The following is a 22750-nucleotide window of genomic DNA, read 5'->3' as shown; positions in this document are numbered from 1 at the left end:
GAGAAAAGCAGCCAAGGCCTGGAGAATAGAGTCAGCCTGGTTTGTTTCCAAAACTCCTGCAGTGCGTCAGTCTCCTGCAACCAACAAAGGCATGCTCCTCGGCGAGTGAGCTTACATCCTTTCTCCTTTCTATATAAAGGGGGGAAACTGAAAGCCCCAAACTTGGCAGGACTCCCTTGAGACCTGTAAGGATTCACTGTGCCTCTGCTTGTTGCAGAAATGGGTTGATTGTGCTTTGACCAATCCTAGTTTGACTAAAAAAAGACTGCAGGGAAAAAAAGAGAGAGAACGTGTACAAAGAGAACAAGAGAGTAGTGTTTTTGTTCTTAGCTGTCACAGCTAAGGGTAGACTGAACGCAGTGAGAGAGGATGTGTTGAAACTTTGCAATAAAGAATCATTGAAAAAGGGCCACACGCTGAGTGCCTGGCTGACGCAAGTGAGCTTGACAGCCTCATCAAACGCAACGTTGTTGGGAGACTTCCTGCATTCACAAAACATCACCTCTCGAGCGACCGCGGCCTCATTGTGCAGGCGAGGGCTAATTAAAAATCGCAATTCATGCAGTTTCTTCCACAATGGAGAGACACTGAAGGCAGGAAAAGGCCACAAACTTCCCATCGTGTGACATTATCCTCCGTCTGAATTTTTTAAGGATAGTCCTAACAAGGAAATAATTGGTTTACAAGGTCAAAGGGGAACAGAAAATCAGTCACGCCCTCGTACAGAGACAGGCAGTCTTTCTGCTTATCCCAGGTTTTTACTCAAAAATTAAGCTAAAGTTAGAAACGGTACTTCGGGATCCTTCCAAAGTCCAAAGACATGCAGTTAGTGGGGTTAGGTTAACTAGTGATTCTAAATCGTCCACAGGTGTGAATGTGAATGTTTTATCCCAGTGGTCAATAGATGGATGGATGCTAACAATGTATAGAAACTGTTTGAATATATCATTATTTAAAATATGGTCTTCAAAATATATTGCCCACAGGGAAGCTGCAAAAGCCCTCTGGTGGACAAACATAGTTGAAGGGTGTTTCTCACATTTTTTTCTTTATCCTTCATTCAAATTTTTATTAACTGCCCATAATAAATGCTGATACCAATAGACTGGCAAATTGCTTATGATTAGCTAAACCCATTGGCTTGCTATTAAACTGTCTGGCTGTATTAAGCCTTAAGTATTGATATTTAATTTTTTTTAATTGAGATAAGTCAACACCCAGTACAGCTGTCACAATGTGGGAATCTCTTCTAGAGATCAGAAGAGTTTTTGTAAGTAAGGAATTTTTAAGATAACCTTGCCCTGTATTAGCTCAAATTCTTTTAGCCTCAGAGATTGACCCATGGTCTTGACATGCTATCTGAGTAATGCAAGTTATCCTCACAAGGAAAATAGAGCCAGCACACTTAATTGCATAATGAAGGCATGAGCACTTCCAAGAGTAATTCCATTTACTGATTGTGGAAACAAATACCTATTACTCTGCTGAACAGTGGTCTATAATCCAACGTCTCAGTGAGAGTATGGGAAAGCTTTAGTCCCCCACACCATAAATCTTTCACTTGATTTACTTGTCTTTCATCCCATTTCTTTAACAAAACCAAGTATTTCCCGAGAATGCCAACAGAAAGATTCTGCAAAAAGTAATGCATTCTATACAAATAAAGGAAGAATATTAAGCATATGATATCTGTAGGCGTATGTGGTTTCTTCTGTAATAAAACATCAAATCAATGTTAAGTCTCTACAACAACTGTACAAAATGTTAAAACAGCAGGTAAAGTTTGATGCTGGAAAATGAAAAGAGACAGTGTTGCCATGCAAATCAGTGAACTCCCCTCAGAAGTCTGACTTAAGCGAGTTGCATCAGCCCAAAACAAATTTAGCGCTATAATCAATAGATGCACTCCAAGTGTCGCAACACTGAATTAAAGACGGTGGAAGGAAAAAGCACTGAGTGCCTCGAAGATTGCGAGGGTTGCGACAAGTGGATGCCAAAGTACTAGTTTGTCAGATTTGCCTAAAAATCTGACAAACCCATTCAATTTTTTTTTTTTTTACCAGGGGGGGTGGTCCCACTCACTTCTGTAACCAATACAGCAGATGTGTAATTTAAAGGTGAAGCACAGAATTTTGTCCCTGGTAGGAGGCACTGCTTTCCAATTAGACCTTCAAAAAGAAATCAGAGATGCTGCTGCTGCAGTAAGCCAATCTTGCATGAGTAAAACAGGTCAGCCTTTCGTACTTGGGCTGAACCACTTAACAAACTATAATGATGATTGCAGGATTACACACCAGCGTATTGGTTTAATTGTAATGTGACTCCCCGGTGATGCAGTCTGGCAAGATAGTCGCCAATCAAATGCAGCAACAGTCATTACTTTGTAGAGGTTGGCGAGATGTGGCAGAAGGCGGCTTTGCAAAATAATGGCATGGTGGTTGAAGTGAAAGCAGCACAGCTGATGTGAAGGAGAGAAACTAAAGAACTGCTATTGATTGTGACCACCTATAAGCACAAACATGAAAAAAACAAAGAAAATGAAATTCTGTTAAGATTACCGGATATAGAGATAGAAAAGGGCTGACGCCAAGTGAGGGGGAGCACCTACATGGATTAATCATGCAGAGCAGCCCCAGGTTAAACGTGTGATATTTTTGGGCACCGTCCCATCGCCGCCTTCGGGGCATTTGCATAAGAGACTACAGCTTCATTTCCCCCTGTGGCACAGCTTTGTGTGAGCCAAGCAGTCAAGGGGAATTAATATAATTTCCGGGACCATTGCTGTTCATGTCCAAATTGCCTTAACCTGATTACAAACTATATTTTATTTACTTTTTATTTTCACTGTTTTCTTTTTCTTCTTTGGGGAGTTTTATTTCTCTAAAGTCTCCTCTCCTAAACCAGGAAGCCAGATTTTCTTACATTAAGTAGTGGCCAGCCTTCTCCATGTTTAAATCCTCTTTTGGACTAAAGCTCATTATCATCCACACATATAATCTCTCAAATTGGTACCAAACGCCCCAGCTGTTAAAGTGGGCTGCATAATTTGCTAAGGGAGCCTGAAATGAATGTATTATCTTTCAGAGAGAAATATTAAAATGAAGATAATGCATTATATTGTATTTAATGTCAAATGCCTGCAGACAGTTGAGGTTCCAAGTCAGTGAACAGAGACAGGAAAGTACAACACAAAGGTGGGAAAGAAAAATGAAAGCGTTAAACACGGAAATTGTATATTTGAAAATTTTAATCCCTCACTTTTAACCTCACCATTTCATTTGCTCATTTGAGGATTTCCAAACCAATCATTTAGACAGCTTTCTGATTGCATGTACCTAATTTACTTCATGACTCACAGGTTCGGATTTTGTTAAGACTTAAGAGTTATGAGTGGAGTTATGATTGACAGGTGTGCAGACACGCACAGTTGTTGCCTTACCTTCCCTAATAATTGAACAATGAACTGGACTTCCCAACTTTATCAGTTTTTTATTTTAATGGAAATATCCATTATGGTTTTCTCTGAGGTAAATCCCACTCAGAGATGGCAATGCTCCAGTTTAGTAAATTTCTTTCTTTTAATTGCTTCTTTCTTTTGCTCCCTTACTGTTAGCTATACTAGTGTGAAATGTGTGGCCCAGATGGAGTCCCAGGGCAACCCACTGTGGGTCCCAGTACCAGAGTGAAATATAGGTCACATTAGGGTGAGGCATGCTGCGGGCCCACAGGGTGCCCATATTTCAAACCAGCACCAGGGCCGCTTGGGTCTGCACAGTGTGGCCCCACATGGTCACAAAGGGTATGCTGGGATATGAATGCAGTTTGCTAACCAAGGGTGTTCGCCATAGGTGGCAAATCACATCTCACCCAAGTATGGTTACTTTGGATCTAAAAGCCTGTATGGCAGCAGCTTGCAGACCAAGTTTGAGACTTAAACCCCCCCAAAAAAACACAACCCCAAAACAAAGCCAGTTGGTGATGACATAGTTTCAAATACACCTCATTTATTCAAAGTCTATAACTTCGACACTTTTTGCAGTATTATAACATTTTTGTTTTGTTTTTTACATAGGAACTATCTGAACTCTAGCAAACTATATCTGCCAACCAAGGAGCTTGCTATCATTACAGCTCAGCAGAGCGGGAGACTATTTGTCTTTACATCCAGTCACATTGCCATGAGCATGAGGCTGAGCAGGGGTAGATATGTGATTCTATCTGTACAGATGGCAGGTTTGTTTGGCAGGAAGAAAATAGCAACGACATGAACCTGCTCAGGATGCAGTTTGCTGATTTATTTATGTACCTATTTATTTTGGAGTGACTGGGTTCTAGTTTATGAAAGAGACACTGATGCTAACTTTTTCAAATGTATTTTCTTAGTGCTGCACAAGGTGAGTGACATTCACTTCCATTACATTCTGAAGAGAGGCTGACATCTACAATCCCAAACTGGGCAACTCACAGCAAAGGAAACTAGATGGATAAAAAAAAAGGTGCCACAGTTTAGAGGAAAAGTGTGAATTTTCTCTGCTTGACTGACAGGTGTCTCACTGTATTAGCTCCACCTACACTTCCGCCCCATTTCCCAAAGCTGGCTTTCGGTAAACCCGAATCCAATCACACCAGAGGCTTCATCAAATAAATCTGATACATCTTTGATCCACACACATCAGCTTTAAGTAATTCAACCTACAGCCACACATCATCACCAAGCTACAGCCCTTCTCTGGCTTTTTTTCCCCCTGCTGTGATGTTGTAACAGGTCAGAAAACAGGCCACGGACATACTATTCCTCCTATAAATCAGCTGACTGATTCTCATCCATCTCACAGGGAAGGCCGTGGCATGTGTTTCCAAAGCAACCCCCCCCCCCCCCACTCCCAAAACTGGAACATATCCATAGTAACCCCACCTGTCAAGAGGCCTATATCTGTCACACTTGTTGAGTAGCGTCAGTCTCTAGGCAGCGGGGGAGGGAAAACAACTCCATGTGGCAAACCAGTTTATTTCTAATAGCATGTGTGCGATCAATCTCCTCGTTATGAACGGGCGCTGCAGTGGAGGGAGTCATTCAGCATTTGTGACAGGTGTGCAGTATTGACCGAAGGGAAGATGAACGGCATGCGCGCGTGCGACTCTGTACGTGCGCCTACGGCAGAGAGACAAAGAGGCTGACAGCCTCAATTCTGACTTCCAGTTTTCAATCTTGGCTAAAACTTCCTTTCATGAAGCCGGTCGTATTGCTTTCCCGCCAATTATCACAGTGGGCACAGACGGCAAAGGTCACTTCACCCGTGCCCCTCAAAACTCTTGCTGGCACCTTCTTTCCATATTTAACATGAATTACAAAGTCGAGGCGCCCGCCATGATTGAATTTGCACTGTGCGCCAACATCCCCTGTTAGGAATCACTGTCTTGTCCAATTAAGAGAGGCCTTGTTATTGGCCAAATTGTGAGTAGCCCCATTAACGTAGGGTGGGGGAGTCTATCCTTTAACTGCTTTAACTGACATATTAATGTTGACGTCCTCTCAGAGTTGCATGGCGCGTGGCGTGAAGACTGTAAATTTAATTGACTGTCAGGGTGTCCTTGATTCTTCCTGCTCCAAGCATGGAACCAAAAAGCGAGCAAAGTGAGAGAAAAATGCGTGCCATGGGCTTGTATTTATCTGCCGCCATAAACAGCAAGGGGAGAGACAGATTATGAGCGGCCGCCATCTAATGGGAACCAAGGCCTTGTTGAGGTGCTGAGTTTTATTTACAGATACTCTTCAGACTGACACGCTGGACTCGACTATCCTTAATAATAATAAAAAAACAGAAAGCAGAAGTGGAGGAGCGTGTCGGTATTCAATTTCCAAATGCGAACGCATGTCGGAGGCCGTCTTTTTACATATGCACAACGCATTACATGATGCATTCGCAGTGAGCCAAGCGTTATGGGTAATATATTACTGGAATTACTGGGATGCGGTGGAAAGGTAAGCATCATTCGTCAGGGGACTCATCAATGTCTGGCGAAAAAATGGGGACTAATGACTGTGCAGCAGGGGGAAGGAGAGAGGCTAACTTTATCTCAATCAACGTCAACAAATATCATGGTGACTGTACAGCTGTCACCAGCGTCCACTGGGGGGGGACTAACAGTTTTTGTCAAGGTGGCGATGTCTGTAAACTAGAATGTGAAATTGAAATATTTCCAGCACTGCAACAAGTAAACTTTAATAGATGACACCACCAATCAGCAGCGAGAAAAACAGGTTGGAAAATGACAGTGACAGTGTTAATCTCCTGCCTCACAAGATATAAATCACAAACAATAAAAAGTCTGACAGTCTGTTTTTAAAATGCTTCCCAACAGGTTGTGCATCAATAGCGCACTTGAGCTTTATTCCCCGTCAAGACGGTGTATGAAAGACAAAAAACTGAGGTAAATATACGGCAATTTTTTTCCTTTATTTGTTTTGTAACGGCAAGATGTGTGTGACTCCTCTGGTGGTAAAGGGTAATCTGACTATATAGAAGTCTATGAAAAAAATACCCCTGCATCTCACTTGATTTATGACTTAAGCATTTCCCTAATGATGTTATGGTCTGCCTTGCTAGTTTTAAGTCTTCTTTCATACAGCATGATGCCCATTTTGTAAATTATGGTCCCAGTTAGAATAAAATAGATGACAAAGCAGGCAGATCTACATGGTTACCTAGCTACCTGTATGAAAGTCTTCAGCCACACTTTGTTTTTGCTTTATACGGTATTTCCATTTATGTTTGTACGTGTTTGTCCTAGCAGAAAATAGAGAAATAGAGTTTGTACACTTCTAAAGAGGTTTAAAGTCAATATTTGGTATGATCGCCTCTATTCTTCATCACAGCCTGAACTCTGTTTGGCAGCTTTCTTGTCATGTCTTTAAGTAGTCTTCAGGAATAGTTCTCGAGGCTTCTTGAAAGACATTCAAAGCTCTTCTTTGAATCTTTCTGCCTTTTGTTCTGTTCTCTGTCAAGATGATCTCACACTGCTTCAGTAATGTTGACGTCTGTGCTCTGGGGAGGACAATCCATGAACATTTGTTGGGTGTTTTTCTACCTAGACATTGGCAATGTCAATGACAATGATACTAACACATGTTAGTATCATTGTCATGATAAAAAATGAAGCTGTTGCCAATTAGATTCTTTCCAGAAGGTGCTGCATGGCGGATCCAAATCTAACCATACTTTCCTGCATTAATAATTTTGTCATGGTCCTGAGTCTGCCGACTCAGTGTTTTATGTTTCTTTATGCTTTTGTTCATTCTGAGTATGTATTCTGTTATGATTTGCCATTTGTTAGGTTTCTGTTCTGTGCTTACCCTGGTTCCACTTCTGTGTTCTGTCTGTCTATGGCGTCACACTGTCTGTGTGTGAATCTGTCTGTTTAATTCAGTGTTTTGTCCAGTTCTGTGTTTGTGAGTTTCCTGTTTTATTCTGAAGGTCTCTGTCTCATGTGAGTGTGTTCAGTTTACGTTTCCCCTGTCCTGTCAGCTTTGATTTCTCCCAGGTGTGTTTCCCTCCTGTTGTTCATCCCTTGATTGCTGTGTATTTAAACCCTGTGTGTTCTCCTGCCTGTTGCCAGTTCGTCTGTGTCCCTCGTCCGTGTCTCTCTGCCTCTCCCCCATTCTGGTGCCCTCTCAGGTTTGTCATTTAGCTTTCCCAGTTTAGGTCTTTAGTTTTGTCTTCCCTCTTTGCCTGTTTTGCCATCTCACCACTGTGTAAATAAAACATCACTAGCATTATCATCTACTGCCTGCGTTTTGGGTCCTTTCTCCCTTCTACACCACGCCTCGGCAGCCGTGACAAATTTTAACAATTTCAACAAGATCTCCAATGACACTGACTGAAATACAGCCCCAAACCATGACCAAGCCTACACGCTATTTTATAGATGGTAGATACTCACTGTTGACCTCCTCTGTAATGATGAATATTTGAACCAAAAATTTCTAATTTGGATTCATCACTCTCTAAAACCCGTTACCACATTTTTCAGTCCAGTTCTTGTGTAATTTGGCATACCTCAGCCTTTTCTCCAAGTTTTCCTTCTTTAAGAAAGGCTTCTTGACAGCCACCCTTCAGAGATCATTTCTGATGAGGCTTCAGTAAAAAGTAAAGCATCTCTCAAGTTCTCTGTCAAGCATTCACTGGATTTCTTTAGGACATGATTTCATCTGATGTTGATGTTGTTTTTAGGCCTGACACTTTCTCTTTCGCCTTCTCCTTTTCCAGTTTTAGTGATTTAAACAACCAAACAAGAAAAACATCCTTCTTAAAATGATGAGATACATGGACTGGACTGAAAAGGAGTTGAAAAGCTGACAATTTCCATAGAAAAACTCTGAAAGACGCTCAAAGGGATTGGAAGGACTATTGCTCTAGACCACTTTTAATAATTACATGACAGTCTGGCTCCGTAGAAGTAAATTCAGTTAAATGAGGGGTCGCTCAAGACTGCAGGATTTGGGCTATTGTTAATTGAAGTCCCTAAATATCTGAGGTCTTTGATTACCACAGCATCGCAAATTGTCCCTGTTTTGATGCTTTGGTTGCATTAAAAGCTACTTTAATGGGTTGACTGTTCATATTTTCCAGTGATGATTTTTTTAAGCCATTTTTTTATTAGCCAAAACTAGAACCTCAGTTGGTAACAAATCAGTAGTTAACAGTGTGTTGGTTAAGCCTGTCTTTTCCATATAATATGTTTTTTTCCCTTCAAAAATAAAAGACAGCTCATGCAAGACTGTATTTGTTGGCCTGACTGCAGGTCCAGTTCACAAAGCAGCCAGTGTTTTATTTGCAGACATGTTAAACAGCTGAGATGCATTGCAGTAAATATCTCAAACAGATACACAAGCAAATAGTCCAACAGAAAGATAAAAGGACCCAGCAAAAGCCAGAGTGTAACACAGTAGTGGTGTTGCCAGTGAAACATTTTAGAAATCTCTTACTGTATTTAGGATGCATTCAACTTGTTTAGCTCCATTTGCAGTGCCCAGGTGCATGCTCTTTTATTCTGCTCTGCATTCAGGACCTCTGAAGCTCCTTCTCACTCTGATTGTAATCCATGTTCAGAGGCGAGAAGAAGAATAAATGCATAGTTATTACCTCAGAGAGGCTAAAGAGAGACCTTATGTGATCTCTCAAGTTTCTATTTCATATCAAATCAAAAACGGCTGTGCGCTGCATCGAAAGAGGACTCTTCTCCATTCAGCTCACTGACGAGTAACAAAACCTGCACTTTCAGGGATTCATATCACACAGCTCTGCTGAGCAGCTATTGTATAGTACAGCAAAAGTGGCCAACAAGGGAGCTGATTGTGCATTTAAAACAATAACAGCAACACAACCCGTTATTAGAAGGCACTTTTTTTAATGACCAAGCACAGATCAGAAACTTTGATTACACAAATTGTCCAAAAATGACTTTCCAACTCATAATTTTGCTGTCTGTGCCAAATATTTACCAAAAAGGCCTCCTAAATCATTTGTTTCTGCATTTTTCCTCCTTTAAATGTCAGCAATTGCTCTCAGAGCTAGAGTAATAAATGAAGACTTCTGGGTATCATTATTTAATGAGAAATGAATGAAAAATTCTCAAATAAGTGATTTCCACCTGTTAGTGCCGGTGTCCGTACACACAAGAAACAACCGTACAAGATGTTTCAAGTTAAAGAAACCTGACTCAAAAAAATACCTTCAATGTTTACACCATGGATTGAACATCACCTCCTGAAAATACCGAACAGTGGAAGTGCATCCAGGAATTGGGAGGGTTGGGGGTTTACTCCAACATCTATCTTGATATGCTGTATTAAGCAAAAATACACATAATTATTCTGTTCGCCCAACCATTCAAGCCATATCAGCATTCTAACAAAGAGGAACCACAGCAGAGGACAAATGCATACATTGTGCTACCTATGCATGCTGAGGATTAGTATGGCAGATATGCGGTGCATGTTTTTGCACCGTTCCACTCCGAGTACAAATGCAGACAAAGCATTACTCAGAGATGAGTGTTTGGAATTTAATAATGTACAGATGATAGCAGTGCACGTGTGCAGCGCTCTGCAGGTTTTGTGTGACCCGGCAAAACAGAAGGCAAGTGCAACATCACGGAGTCTTCGTGCCTAAGGAAGTCAGTCAAGTTGTTGAATTTCACTTAATGGGCTGATACAGTTTTCACAGTATACAGTAAAGCCCCATGCATTTGTCTTACTAGAGATTCAAACATTTGACTTAATTTTTCCTTTTTCTTTTAACTGTTCTGGTTTACACTAAATGTGGAGGTGGTGGTCAGAGGGCCCGGTGGCGCCAGTGTCCGGCAGCCTCGCCTCTGTCAGTGCGCCCCAGGGTGGCTGTGGCTACAATGTAGCTTGCCATCACCAGTGTGTGAATGTGTGTGTGAATGGATGAATGACTGAATGTGTAAAGCGCTTTGGGGTCCTTAGGGACTAGCAAAGCGCTATACAAATACAGGCCATTTAAATTGATGTATTTCCACATTTGAGCCAAAGCGTTTGGCAAGTAAAAGCTTTGCAGCTGTAAAAGCCAACCAAAACTTGAATTGTTTGCAGGATTTTCACAGTATATAACACGTCCTCCACACGCCAGGATTTCTATCAAAGAAAAGCCACGCTGTGACTCAAGTTTTGGCCCATGAATGAGAACATAAACCCAGATGCTTTATGCAATAAACATGCAACATAAAAAAGCAAACAAAAAAAAATGAAAAAACAAACCCTCCACTAGATTTGTCCGAAACAAAAGAAACACCGATTTGAAAAAAGCAAAAACAAAACACCTGCATCACTGGGATACTCACCTGCACACTCCCGCTGCTTCTTTCTGTTCCATAAAAATGAAAGCAATGCCATTTCAAATTGGCTTTCATTGCCCAGAATCCCATTTTTACAATGGAGCTTTAACTTGCAACCAGTGTGGCTTCTAATAAAGCTGTGCAATCTAAAAGAAAAGGAACAAAAGCCAGAGGTCTGGCTCAAACGGGGTGTTCATTTATCAGTGGACACGTTTCAAATCCTTGCCCCAGGCAATGGCTCGTGAAGCATCCGAAGAGATGGCCCGTGGGGACTTCTGCTGGAAAAGCAGAAAGCCCTTTGATGAACCTTGGGCCATCCCCGCACCTGCGTCCAATATGCATTGGTAAAAAGATATTAGATGCAAGCAGCTGTTGCAAAAAAAAAAAAGAAAAGAAAAGACTGGCAATACACTGCCTTATATATGCCAGTGTTGATATTTCTAGCTTGCATCTACATTTTAATTACTCTTGAGACGGAGACATGAGACGCTCATGTAAACATCTGATTTTCTATAAAGGCCACAACTAGGTTTTAGTCCATTAGGAAAAAAATACTCACGATCATTGTTTCACTCACTATTAAACTGGCTTATTTTAAGTGTGAGAATGCTAATATGTGGGACTTTCAGGCATGTACTTCTTTTCATTAATATTATTAATATAACATGTTTCCTGTCTCCCTGGTGTGTATATAGCCCACATTGTTTCCCTTAGTTTTTTTGGTTTATTTGCTTTGTTCATGTTATTTTCCAAACTGCCATCAAACATGCTGGCAGTCATTTAGCCAACATAAAAACTCTGTAACCAGCATGCCACCTGATGCATGATGCATCGCTTGATTTTGTCACCGTCCTGGGTTTGTCTGGAATGTTAACTGTCATCACTTTCACAGGCTCGATGCAGCAATAGTGCATTTCCCATGCCTAGAAAAAGAAAGAAGCAAGAACATTGGGTGTCTTCCTCTCACCAGCACATATTATTGAACTAAGCAGTGTTCCTTGCATTGACTGGCTGTGCAAAGGAAGTACACACTGAAAGCAAACTGAAGCCTGCGGTGTTAAAAAGGGGATTTGATGTAAAGATTTTAGGTTAGATTATTAAAAACAAAACAGAGGGATCATAAAGACAGCTTTGAGCAAAAGAAGATTAAAGGTTATTTAGTATTTAGAGAAAAAAGGAGACCCCTTGGCTGCACTACACTGCTTTTCCTGACTATATAACTCATGGATTGCACCACACCCATCTTTGAAGTTCATCTTTACTGAACCCAGTACACATGTGTGACTGAATAATTGCACTGGCTGAATCTGTCTACAAAGTACAGATATATAAACACCCCCTACATCTCAAAACCAGCCTAGGTGGTATTTCCTGTTACAATATGTGCTTCCAGAGGCACACTGTGCCATGCTGACAGTAGGGCTGTGCCCTATTACATCAGCCACGATATTATCCTAATAATACTGGTATACATTTTTATGTGATACAAGAATGTTGTTGTTGTAACATTGCTACAGTGCATTTACATTCTCTATTGCACACAACAACGAGACAAGCCCAAGCATGTCTGAGAGCAAGAGCCATGCGTTAGCCTCCAATTAGGGCTGTTCGATATAAAAACGTCTATCGTTCCATTTTACGCTATCGTTTGTTTCGTGGTGTCGCAAAATAAACTGTTTACGGCAATATTTTTTCATCGTTTTGATGGTCACTGTTGTTCTCTCTTTCTCTTATATTTAATATAACCACACTACGGACGAACAAGCGCCTGTTTTTATGCGTTGTGGTTAGCAACAACGACGGTAACACCTTCGCGTGTCCGCTTGTTTATGTTCCACATAAACCTTTCACAATAAAGCTCAAGATCCTGTTGAGACTTTTCAAAATAAACTGAATCACGTGAAAGAGCAGATTATTTACGGATGAGAAGTAAAAAAGAGCCGCCAGGTGCTAAAAAATAAACCTTAGACTCAAATGTTAGAACAGGCTTTTCCCCGCAGCGCGCCGTGTAATAAATACTCACAAAGTTACAACTGGTAAATGGTAAATGGCCTGTATTTATATAGCGCTTTACTAGTCCCTAAGGACCCCAAAGCGCTTTACATATCCAGTCATCCACCCATTCACACACACATTTACACACTGGTGATGGCAAGCTACATTGTAGCCACAGCCACCCTGGGGCGCACTGACAGAGGCGAGGCTGCCGGACAATGGCGCCACCGGGCCCTCTGACCACCACCAGTAGGCAACGGGTGAAGTGTCTTGCCCAAGGACACAACGACCGAAACTGTCCAAGCCGGGGCTCGAACCGGCAACCTTCCGATTACAAGGCGAACTCCCAACTCTTGAGCCACGATTTTTATGTCTAAAAATGTATAGTTTCATGCATCGGTTAAAACACTCGACTCCAGCTACATGATGCGCAGCTGGAAACACTTCCCGCAAGACGAGCTGCCCGAGATTCACAGAATTTACAGAAAATGTTACATTTTTGTGATTTATATCGTTATCGGACGATAGAATTCTTATATCGGGATATGAGATTTTGGTCATATCCCACAGCCCTACCTCCAGTGATGATTTACTACACAAAAGGAGCTACCTCAACAATCTCCAACATAGCTGTTCCCACAAAAGGTAAAACAACAAACTTGTTTCACCATTTGAGGAAAAACATACACAGAGTACAACCAGGCTACGGGGGCATAGACAGTAAGTAGCTGGTAATTTGAGATACAAATGCAAAACTAGCACTGGCTAGTTGGGCTCCATATGACAGGAAGAGCAAATGGTGGATGGAAATTACTGATGTGGTTGCAGCAGGTAAAAGCAGGGCTTTAAGCAACCCAAGTTACAACATCCCAGGTAGAAAACTTTTTTCTGTTTTATAATGTGAAAATATTCCTTAAGAGTTGAAAGGTTATGTTAACTTCAATGATTCTTAAACAAAATTAAGTAGTTATGTTACACTTTTACTACCTAGGCTACTTTTGTGCCTACATTTGGTTTATGCTGTGGCTGGATATAATCCTGTGTCACTACTATTGCAGTGTAAAGCAACTGCTGCCTGCACCTTGTTTCAGTAGATTCCAATTAGGTAGTCTTAGATCAGTGACAGTCACACATCGGAAAAGAGGGATGGAAAATGCCCCTCATTTATTTACTTATAAATGCTGCTGTTTGCAGCCTGCAAGGATCGATAAAACGTTCAGTATTTTGTTTTTCCTGTAATGACTTCTTGAAATACCATGATATATTTTTGAAGCTATATTGCTCACTTCTAATTGAGACGTACAAACACACACAGCTAGCCATACCACATGTTTGCAGCTGGTAACAGAGGATGATGACTACTCTCCAAATGCCATAGTGTGATTTCGCTCTATTACAGCAAACACTGAGCCTTGATGAAGTTTTGGTAGGTTCAAGGAAATATCTGCCAATTAATGTGGTTGTTGTAGTATGTCTGTGAAGGTTCTCAGTCATCCAGGTCATCGTAGTCAAAGGAGCTTGCAAAGAAAAGCGTCTGGACTTCTTTAAGTTACTTGAAGACGTTTCACCTCTCATCCGAGAAGCTTCTTCAGTTCTAAGGTCAAGGGGGGATACTACCACTAGGTTTATATCTGGGACTCCCCACCATTTGACCTTAGAACTGAAGAAGCTTCTCGGATGAGAGGTGAAACGTCTTCAAGTAACTTAAAGAAGTCCAGACGCTTTTCTTTGCAAGCTCCTTTGACCGTGGTTGTTGTAGGTACTGTTGGATATGGAGTAATGTTAAAACTATTTACATATGCAGCATTGTGCAAAAGTCTTGAGCCAATATCATTTCTTTATATTTTACTAGCAAAACGTGAATTAGGTATAGTGACTTTTTGAAACGCGCAAGCATAAATGGAAATACAACACATAAGACAAAATCAGAGTTTGGAGAATTCCAATGAGCAATCCAAATTCAAATCATAGTTGATATTTGGTATGACCGCTTTTATTCTTCAGCACAACTCTCATAGGCAGCTTTCCAGTCGTTTCTTAACCCTTTAAGACCTAGCATAGAACCAAGTCCGCCAGAGCTTATATTATATTTTTACAGAGCACGGAGCATTTCAAGTTGTACATCAATCGAAGTTATACATCAATACAACCATTATAGCCCAAATTTTAATAATATGTATGCATTAAGTGCATAGTAATTACATACATTGCAAAAAAGTGCAATAAACTACAAAAAAATTGAAAATCGTTTTTGTTTTTTTAACATATATTTGTAGTTAGAGAAATTTAAGAGGCTTATCCCTCAAAACTGTAAATACAAAAAAGTTACACAAAATAGTTTCCCACCACAGGGAATTTATTTTAAGCGTCTTCATAGTTTTATTTTTGAAATACACCAATTTTTATATACTGCAGGAAAAACGAAAATAAATATTATAATGCAAATTTGCAAAAAAAACAGCATATGCATCAAAATAAACTATTTCCAGCAGTGCAATATGAGTCCTAAGCATCCCAGAAACGACACAGAAAGTCATAAAGTCAAACATAACTTTTAAAAACACCAGTATAGGCTCATAAGGCCCTGATGGTAAAAAACTACATTTACGCAAAATGACGTCACTTCCGGATTCGGGCAGGGCATGGAGGACACGCGATAGTTCACGCTGATGAACATAGGAAGTGTTACAAACAGCTGATCGGATCGGCAAAGCGTGTTTCTGGAATATTATGTTTTTGTTGCTGCAAGCACTTTTTATGCAGTTTTTGCAAAGCTATATGTGGAAGGAAACTGTGACCTAGGACAAGCTGATGGCATAAGATGTAAGTACAACTCCTCCGGTTTCATATGCAAAAAAAATTATTGCGCTAGCTCACGTTGTTGCAGTGCTACCGCGATTTAAAAATAGTTACGCAAAACAGAGCGTGCCCGCTCCGACCGGCTTTAAAGGGTTAAAGCAGTCTTCTTAAAGCAGTTCTCCAGGCTTCTTGAAGGACATTCAAAACTCTTTAGATTTCGGCTGCCTTTTGCTCTGTTTTCTGATGTTCAAGATGATCTTCCACTACTGTTGAGGTCCAGGCTCTGCAGAGGCCAATCCACCCACAACACCACTGGCTTTCTGAAGACCCAAACCATGACAGTGCCTCCACCGTGTTTTCCAGATGGCTGTCTCTCTTTCCTGACCTCCTCTGTACACATTGAAATTTCTGGTTTAAACCGTAGTCAAATTTGGATTTCATGAGATCTGTTGACTCTGATTTTCAGTCCAGTTCTTGTGCAATTTGCCATAAATCAACCTTTTCTCCCAGTTTCCCTTCCTTAAGAATGGCTTCTTGACAGCCACCCTTCCAGTGAGACCATTTCTGATGAGACTTCTGCAAAAGTGCAGGACCTCTCCGGCCCTATACCAGGCTTTGCTGAATAAAAAGACTATTTTATGTCTGCCATACTGTTACTGTATGTTTGGCATTTAGCAGAGATTCAGGTAAAGAAACTGGGAAACATTATATGTTTTGTGACAGGCAGAAAGTGCCCAACACTGCAATTTATGTGTGTTGTTGTATTCCTGTGAAAATGGTCAGGACTAAACTGACAATTAGTGTAAAAGCAGCCAACATCCAAAGAACAACTTTGAAAGACCTTCAGAAAGCTCAAACTATTGTTCAAGGCCACTTTTTCAAAATTACGAGCCTGGGTCCTTGGAAGCAAAATATAAAGAAGCGTGAGGTGGCTCACGATTTTTGCACAATACTCCGTACAGAAATGAGACTTACCTGAGCCTCTCTTCGACACAACTTTCAGGCAGTGGACCACAACAGCGTGAAGCAGGATCAGAAGAGGGATGGGAGCTTTCATTTTTTTTTATCAGTCCTACAAAGAAAGAAAAGCATGTGTTATAACTACATACTGAGGCAAGCTGTGAATGTGCTGAAACCATCCAAGAAAAATAAAAGACAATGATTTTGGCAGAAGATGTTTCCTTAAAAAAAAAAAAAAAAAAAAAAAAGGGGTCCTGAGCCAATAATTACAGAGTTTCTATCAGCCTTAAGGTCAGTTGGCGAAAAATCAGCATCTCTATGTGCAAATTTTGTTTATCTGCTTCTGCTTTATTTATATTAGCGCCTCTTCAGGGACTTATTGTATAATCAGGGCAATGCTGTTAATGAAATGTCAAGACCTTCTCTATCAAGCCAAACCAGGCTTTTCTGCTTTGTCAACTACCTTGAACACTCATCCCCCTTTACTTGCAACCAAAATAACACAATCAGGTGCCTGCTCAGACCTGGGTATCTCTCTGTGAGCACAAATGTTCAGAAACGCTCTGTGAGAAGTGGATAACAGTGAATCTGGCTTAATATATTGAAAACTCCTTAAATTGTAGCTTGTAGTGACACTAATTGCGGTGATAATGGGGATAAGATGGCATTTCAATCGATGCCAGTCAAACGCAGTAGGTTTAAAGCTATTACACTCCAATTACGAATTCCTGCCTGAATCCATGTGTGCTAGAATGATGAACTTAAACACTCAATTAATTGTCATTATGATGTATGTATTATGGGATATTTTAATGTAATATGCAAGACAGGTCTGTTTCCTAATAAAGAAAAGAAATGTACGACTGCCCCAAAACATCTCAAAATCGACACTGCGCTTACTTGGATCCTCTGCAATACACAGGAGTATGCTGAAAATGATGGATTGACGAACACACAGGGATTCTTTGATTTATTAGTGAGATGATAAAGTACACCTTCAAGCAATTTCATCTAAGATAAAACAGATGGGCCCAAAGTTCACTGCAGTTAATAGTGTTTATTCAGACTTTGCCAGCAGCTACAAACATTCCTCAGCAATACACTTGGTTCTGAAATTCCTCCATAGGCTACAAGGGTCCTTCAAATGGCATTTCAGTCAGGACAAAGATGCTTCACATTGAAGCCTGCAAAGCTGTATCAGAAACAGTCACAATAACCCTTGAGAAATTCGGAGGCATGCGAAACTGGGCAGCAGCCAAATATGGCGACATTGCTGCGTTCCCTCTTGTCAAAGGCTTATTGTCATCGGCTCTTGCTTTCTGCAACCAATGCCACCTCAGAAAAGCTACACGTCACTACAGAAAAATCTTATCTTTTTAATTAGTTTTCCATGGTGGGTGCAAGTCTGCAACATTAGCACAAAACCTGTGGCCCCTTTCTTTGGTTTGAACACAGAGGAAGTAACTGAATCACCAGTTCTGTTCTGTGTCCCTGCGGCTAACAGTGATATCCAAGACTGTAAAAAATCAAAGAGAACACCACTGAAAAGGTTAAGAAAGTGCACTCGTGATGTGCTGTAATTAATTTTGTTGGGACTGACTATACTGATGAGGAAAATACAGTAATGCTCTTATTCTCTTGGGGTGTAAATATAGCTTTGCCAAGATAGGAACAAATGATGGGTTTAAATATACAGAAGAATCAGGTAGTGGGAGGAAATTGGCTCCATAATTCAGGTTTCACAAAGCTGTTGTTGAAGATACTGGTCGATTTTTTCATAGGAACTTGAGAAATATATGATCCAAGTATACAGGCATGCAACAGTATGGTATCGTGGTATGATATTACAAAAATGGATAAAAGCGAAGAGACAAAATAGGATATGCAATGCCAGCTTTATCCTCCAAAAATAAATAAATACATTCAGTACTGCATTCAGTGTTTTATCATTAAAATATATTTTAAAACTAGTTTATTTTTTTAGGGTGTGATGTGGACTATATAGAGCAAAGTTAGTTTGGATTATTGACATTTGAGCCTTTATTGATGGTGAACTTCAAGGGGTGTTGAAAAGTCTTACAGTCTGAGAGAAGAAGCTGCCCCGCCATCAGCAGACTCTTGTATCTCCTGCCAGAAGAGCAGCAGGGTAAACAGACTCTGTCTGGACCAAATGATGTCCTTAGCAGTTCTGTGGGCTCTGTGTATGCAGTGAGTCTTCCCAGTGCTGAACATAGATGCAACACCAGTGTTTTGTAAGGAATCCTCCATACAGTGCTGATAAAACTTTGCTTATGTTGTTCCAAGTCAAAGTTTTTGAATTGTGAAAATACCTTGTGCACACTGTACTAACAGTTTGGGCCATACATTTAGGACAATGGCAGATCCTTTGTAATTTTCCTTTTGTATACTACCACAGTGAATTTTAAGTCAGAAAATCAAGATGTGATTAAAGCACAGGCTTTCAGCTCTATTTCCAGGGGTTTAACAAAAGTATTAAAATAGAAATTTAGATATTACATCCATTTTTATACACAGTGTGTCCAGTTACTGATTACCCCCTGAAAATAGGAAGGCTAACATAAATTTAAATATAGGAACATAAGGTACTTTTCTTAAACCCTCTGGAATCAGTGACTCCTTGAACTCTAGAAGCCATGGAGCAACTACTGTGTTTCCTCCCTTGAGATGCTCTGTGGGGCCTTTAATGCAGCCACCGCAAGTTGGTACACGTTTGTGACTTTCTGCCTTCAGTTTTGTCTTCAGAGTAAGCGTGCTCTATTGGGTTCAGATTAAGGACATCGAAGAATGTCCCATTTCTTTGTCTTGAAAAACTCTTTGGTTGCTTTTGCACTATGCTTTGGCTTATTATCCATCCAGAGTACAGCCCTGTAGACTTCAGAATATATCCTGCTAATTCAATCAGCATTCACATGCTGTAACATTGTCTCCACCATGTTTAACAGATGATGCGATATGATTTATGAGCTCTTTCTATACTTTTCTCTGCCCATCAGTCTGGTACAAATTAGTCTTGGTCTCTCCAAAGTATACTTTTCACAGCTGTGCAGGCTCTTTCAGATGTTTTCTGGCAAACTCTTATTTGTCATTGTTGCTCGTGAGTGTAGTCAATGGTTTGCACCTTGTTGTAAACCCTTTGTAGCTACATTCATGAAGATATCTCTTGATTTGCCTTGGTGTTTTTTGACTTACTTTGATGTGGTGAAGAAGATTTTCTTAACCAAGGAAAGAATTTGTGATCACCCACTTTAGTTTTCATTCGTTGGACCACATATTGTCAGTTTAAAAAAAATCAAAATCAAAATCCAAGCCCATAAAACTGCATGTCAATCAATTTTCTGGTTACTGCACTTCAGTCACATCAATGATTTCAATGTTATACAGAGGAATAATTACAAATGCTGTGCCACTGTCCAAAAACACATGGACCTGACTGTATGATGTGGGCCTGTGGCTGTCAATCCCGTCAATCTTCGGTGTGGTTGTCCTGAATTCAACTGCAGAAGGCAGCCCTTAGTTGAGCTTGTAAAAAAATGTTTTGGTAAGTGGTTGCTATTTTGTGCCAACATGAAAAACAGAATTCTGTTCACTTCGGGCATATTTGAGCATCAGGTGAAACAATTTGAGCTTTTTGTGAACAATTGTGAAATGTCATGCAAAAAGCACAAAATATATTCATTCGGCGTACAAGCTGATGCATTGTGTGGTGTTTGAAGCTTTTTTTTATGGCTGCAGTCGACTTTGAACAGCTTGCTTTTTTTGTTTAACAAGATATCTCTCTAACCCTAAATATCATCTTCCTCCTCCCAGCATGATCGGTTAATTATAACAACACTCTGTGGTTACTCCTTTTTTATCGGTCTGTCCAATAGAAAGCATAGATTTGCCACAGTTCAAGCAGTCCATAGTTCCAAATTGATTGCACTGATTACTCGAGTATTGAGTAGACTGGCATGAAAGCCAATTAAAGTGATCTGATTGCTGGTGGCAGACAGGGCTTGTAGCCATCAAGAATGTTTGACTGCACTCATACCCGACAAGTCCAAGAAAAAATATAATTAAGTTAGACTTGTGTTGTCTAACTTTCATGTTCTGGGTCTGATGTTGCTGGAGTATGTTTAAGAAGATGGCCACATACTCAAGGGCTGATTGAGGTCAAACACCCAAGTTGTTATCAGTAATCATGAAACGCCTGTCGATGTATTATTGTCGCTATCGTCTTACTTCTTGGCACATGGTTATGAGCCATTGAGAAGGGAAGGATTCAGTGCAGCTGTCGAACTGTCAGAAATATGATCAGGAACACAATAGAGTGGAAATAAGCAAGAAGAGATATCCCCCTTCAAGAAATGAATGGCTACTAGATGTCCAAGAAAAATATGAAATTGTTTTTTGGGTTTTTTTTTTTTTTTTTTTTTTTTTAAATCCTCCCTCAAAAATCCCCCTGTGAAAGCTTGTCCTGTCAAACATTTCACAGTGTATCATTCTTTAAAGAGAAGCTCATCCAAAAGGTGCTGTCACCTGCCTCTCATTCCTTGATTGTTTTTTTCCTCAAGCCTCCACTTTCGTCTTTACCCTGACAGTGCTTCCTTCTCAGTGGATTCATCCAAAATTCAATTATTTTTGAGGAGGGTTCAGAAAGAGAGATGGGGCACTCTCTCAACACTCTCGGGGTTCAGAGTCAGCCCCAAGGAATACATCTCAGAGTCACACGCAAACAGTTTCGCAAATCTATGACCGAGACTTTAACGCTTTAGTACAGCTCGCCAGATGGACTTTGTGATAATGATTTACACGGATCTCCAATTTTATATCTCTGTTGCTCTGTCACACACTTTTGGGAGTTTACATTGAGGGTCCCCTTTCCTTCTTTCCCATATCTGATGTTTCTTGATGACGTTCGTTTCTCTGTTACCTGGGAAACCAATGGGAACTAACAGGAAGAAGCAATTACGGACAAATTCGGATGACATAAATTCTGTGTGTCAAAATTATACAATCATTACTCTCTTTTTCACAGGAATGCTGACTGGCAATTTTAAAGTGAAAGTCTGTCTGGTAGTTTATGTAAAACTGCCAAAGTGAAAGTTCTGAAATGTGGTGCAGATTTAGACCACAGGAAAAGACATACTTCGTTATAACTTGGTGTGCATTCTTCCTTTTAAAATGACAAAATTTGTAAACTGGTCAAAGGATTTTAAGCATGAAGTTGCCAGGAGGGAGGAAAAGGGGAATACCTCTAGACATAGGGTGAGATGGAGACAGATGATCCGCTTTGGTGACCTCTACAGGGAGAAGCCAAAAGAAGCAGAAAATAAGGCACTGGTCTTGGCAGAGGATGTGCTCTCCGAGTCTCCTTGTAGTTCTCAAAAATTTTTACAAATAATACAGTCATTTAAAGGCATGATCTAATTTTAACTTTGTTCTTACCAAGGTCACTATGGGTGATTTGATTCACATAATGCCAAAAAGAAAAACAATTCCCAAACATAACATGTGCTTACTCATTATGGACATATAGCCTCACTGCCTCTAGCCGTTACCCCTCTGTCCCCTTCCTCATACCCCCTCAACTACATTGATATCTACTCTGCTTGGTGAGTTATTAACATTTCTATTTGTGAAAAACACTTTTCAGGCCCTTACACCCTTGGCTGACGCACACACACCCACAATCTCCCACCCACAGTCTGTGCTCTCTTCACTGAATTTTTCCATTTTAGATTATCTAATAACCTTGCCTTGCAAGCCTCCATGTTCCTGATATGTACTCAGGAAGTGAAAGAGAAAGAAGCGGTTGTTTTTCAAATTCACATGTTTAATACCATAAACGTCATTGTTTGGTGCAGGAACCAGAAGAAAAATGGCTTTTAATGATCAAGAGCACACATGTGAATAAATAACAAGCAGCAAAAAGTGGTTGAGTAGCAAAAATGTATGCAACGGTTTTCATTAGCTGCCATTTGTGGTAAGAATAAAGCAGTTTTAAAACTGCATATTTGAATGGATGCTAAGTGACACATTGAGGCTACTGGCTATGTGCTTTGGGAAATGGGAATTTCTTATTAGTTAACCATCTAGCTACAATATGATGCCAAAACTCATTTTATTTTCATGAGGG

The 22750-nt window shown here is 40.4% G+C and overlaps 1 protein-coding gene across 2 annotated transcripts in view; it reads right to left on the bottom strand.

Moving 5' to 3' along the window:
• The window catches only part of LOC102779280 (interleukin-1 receptor accessory protein-like 1-B), a 331658-nt gene that overhangs the window by 292613 nt on the left and 16295 nt on the right, over positions 1 to 22750 (bottom strand). For both annotated transcript variants that reach the window (XM_035909888.2, XM_035909889.2), the window contains exon 2: positions 16627 to 16723. In XM_035909888.2, the coding sequence (XP_035765781.1) occupies positions 16627 to 16708 (82 nt within the window). In that variant the 5' untranslated portion in view covers positions 16709 to 16723. The remainder of the gene's footprint in view (positions 1 to 16626; positions 16724 to 22750) is intronic.

The sequence above is a fragment of the Neolamprologus brichardi genome, chromosome 23 (assembly GCF_056152115.1).
Source record: "Neolamprologus brichardi isolate AB-2024 chromosome 23, ASM5615211v1, whole genome shotgun sequence".
NCBI classification, from domain to species: Eukaryota; Metazoa; Chordata; class Actinopteri; order Cichliformes; family Cichlidae; genus Neolamprologus; species Neolamprologus brichardi.
Note: the sequence above shows the minus strand (reverse complement) of the source record. Positions and strands in the feature narration are given on the sequence as shown.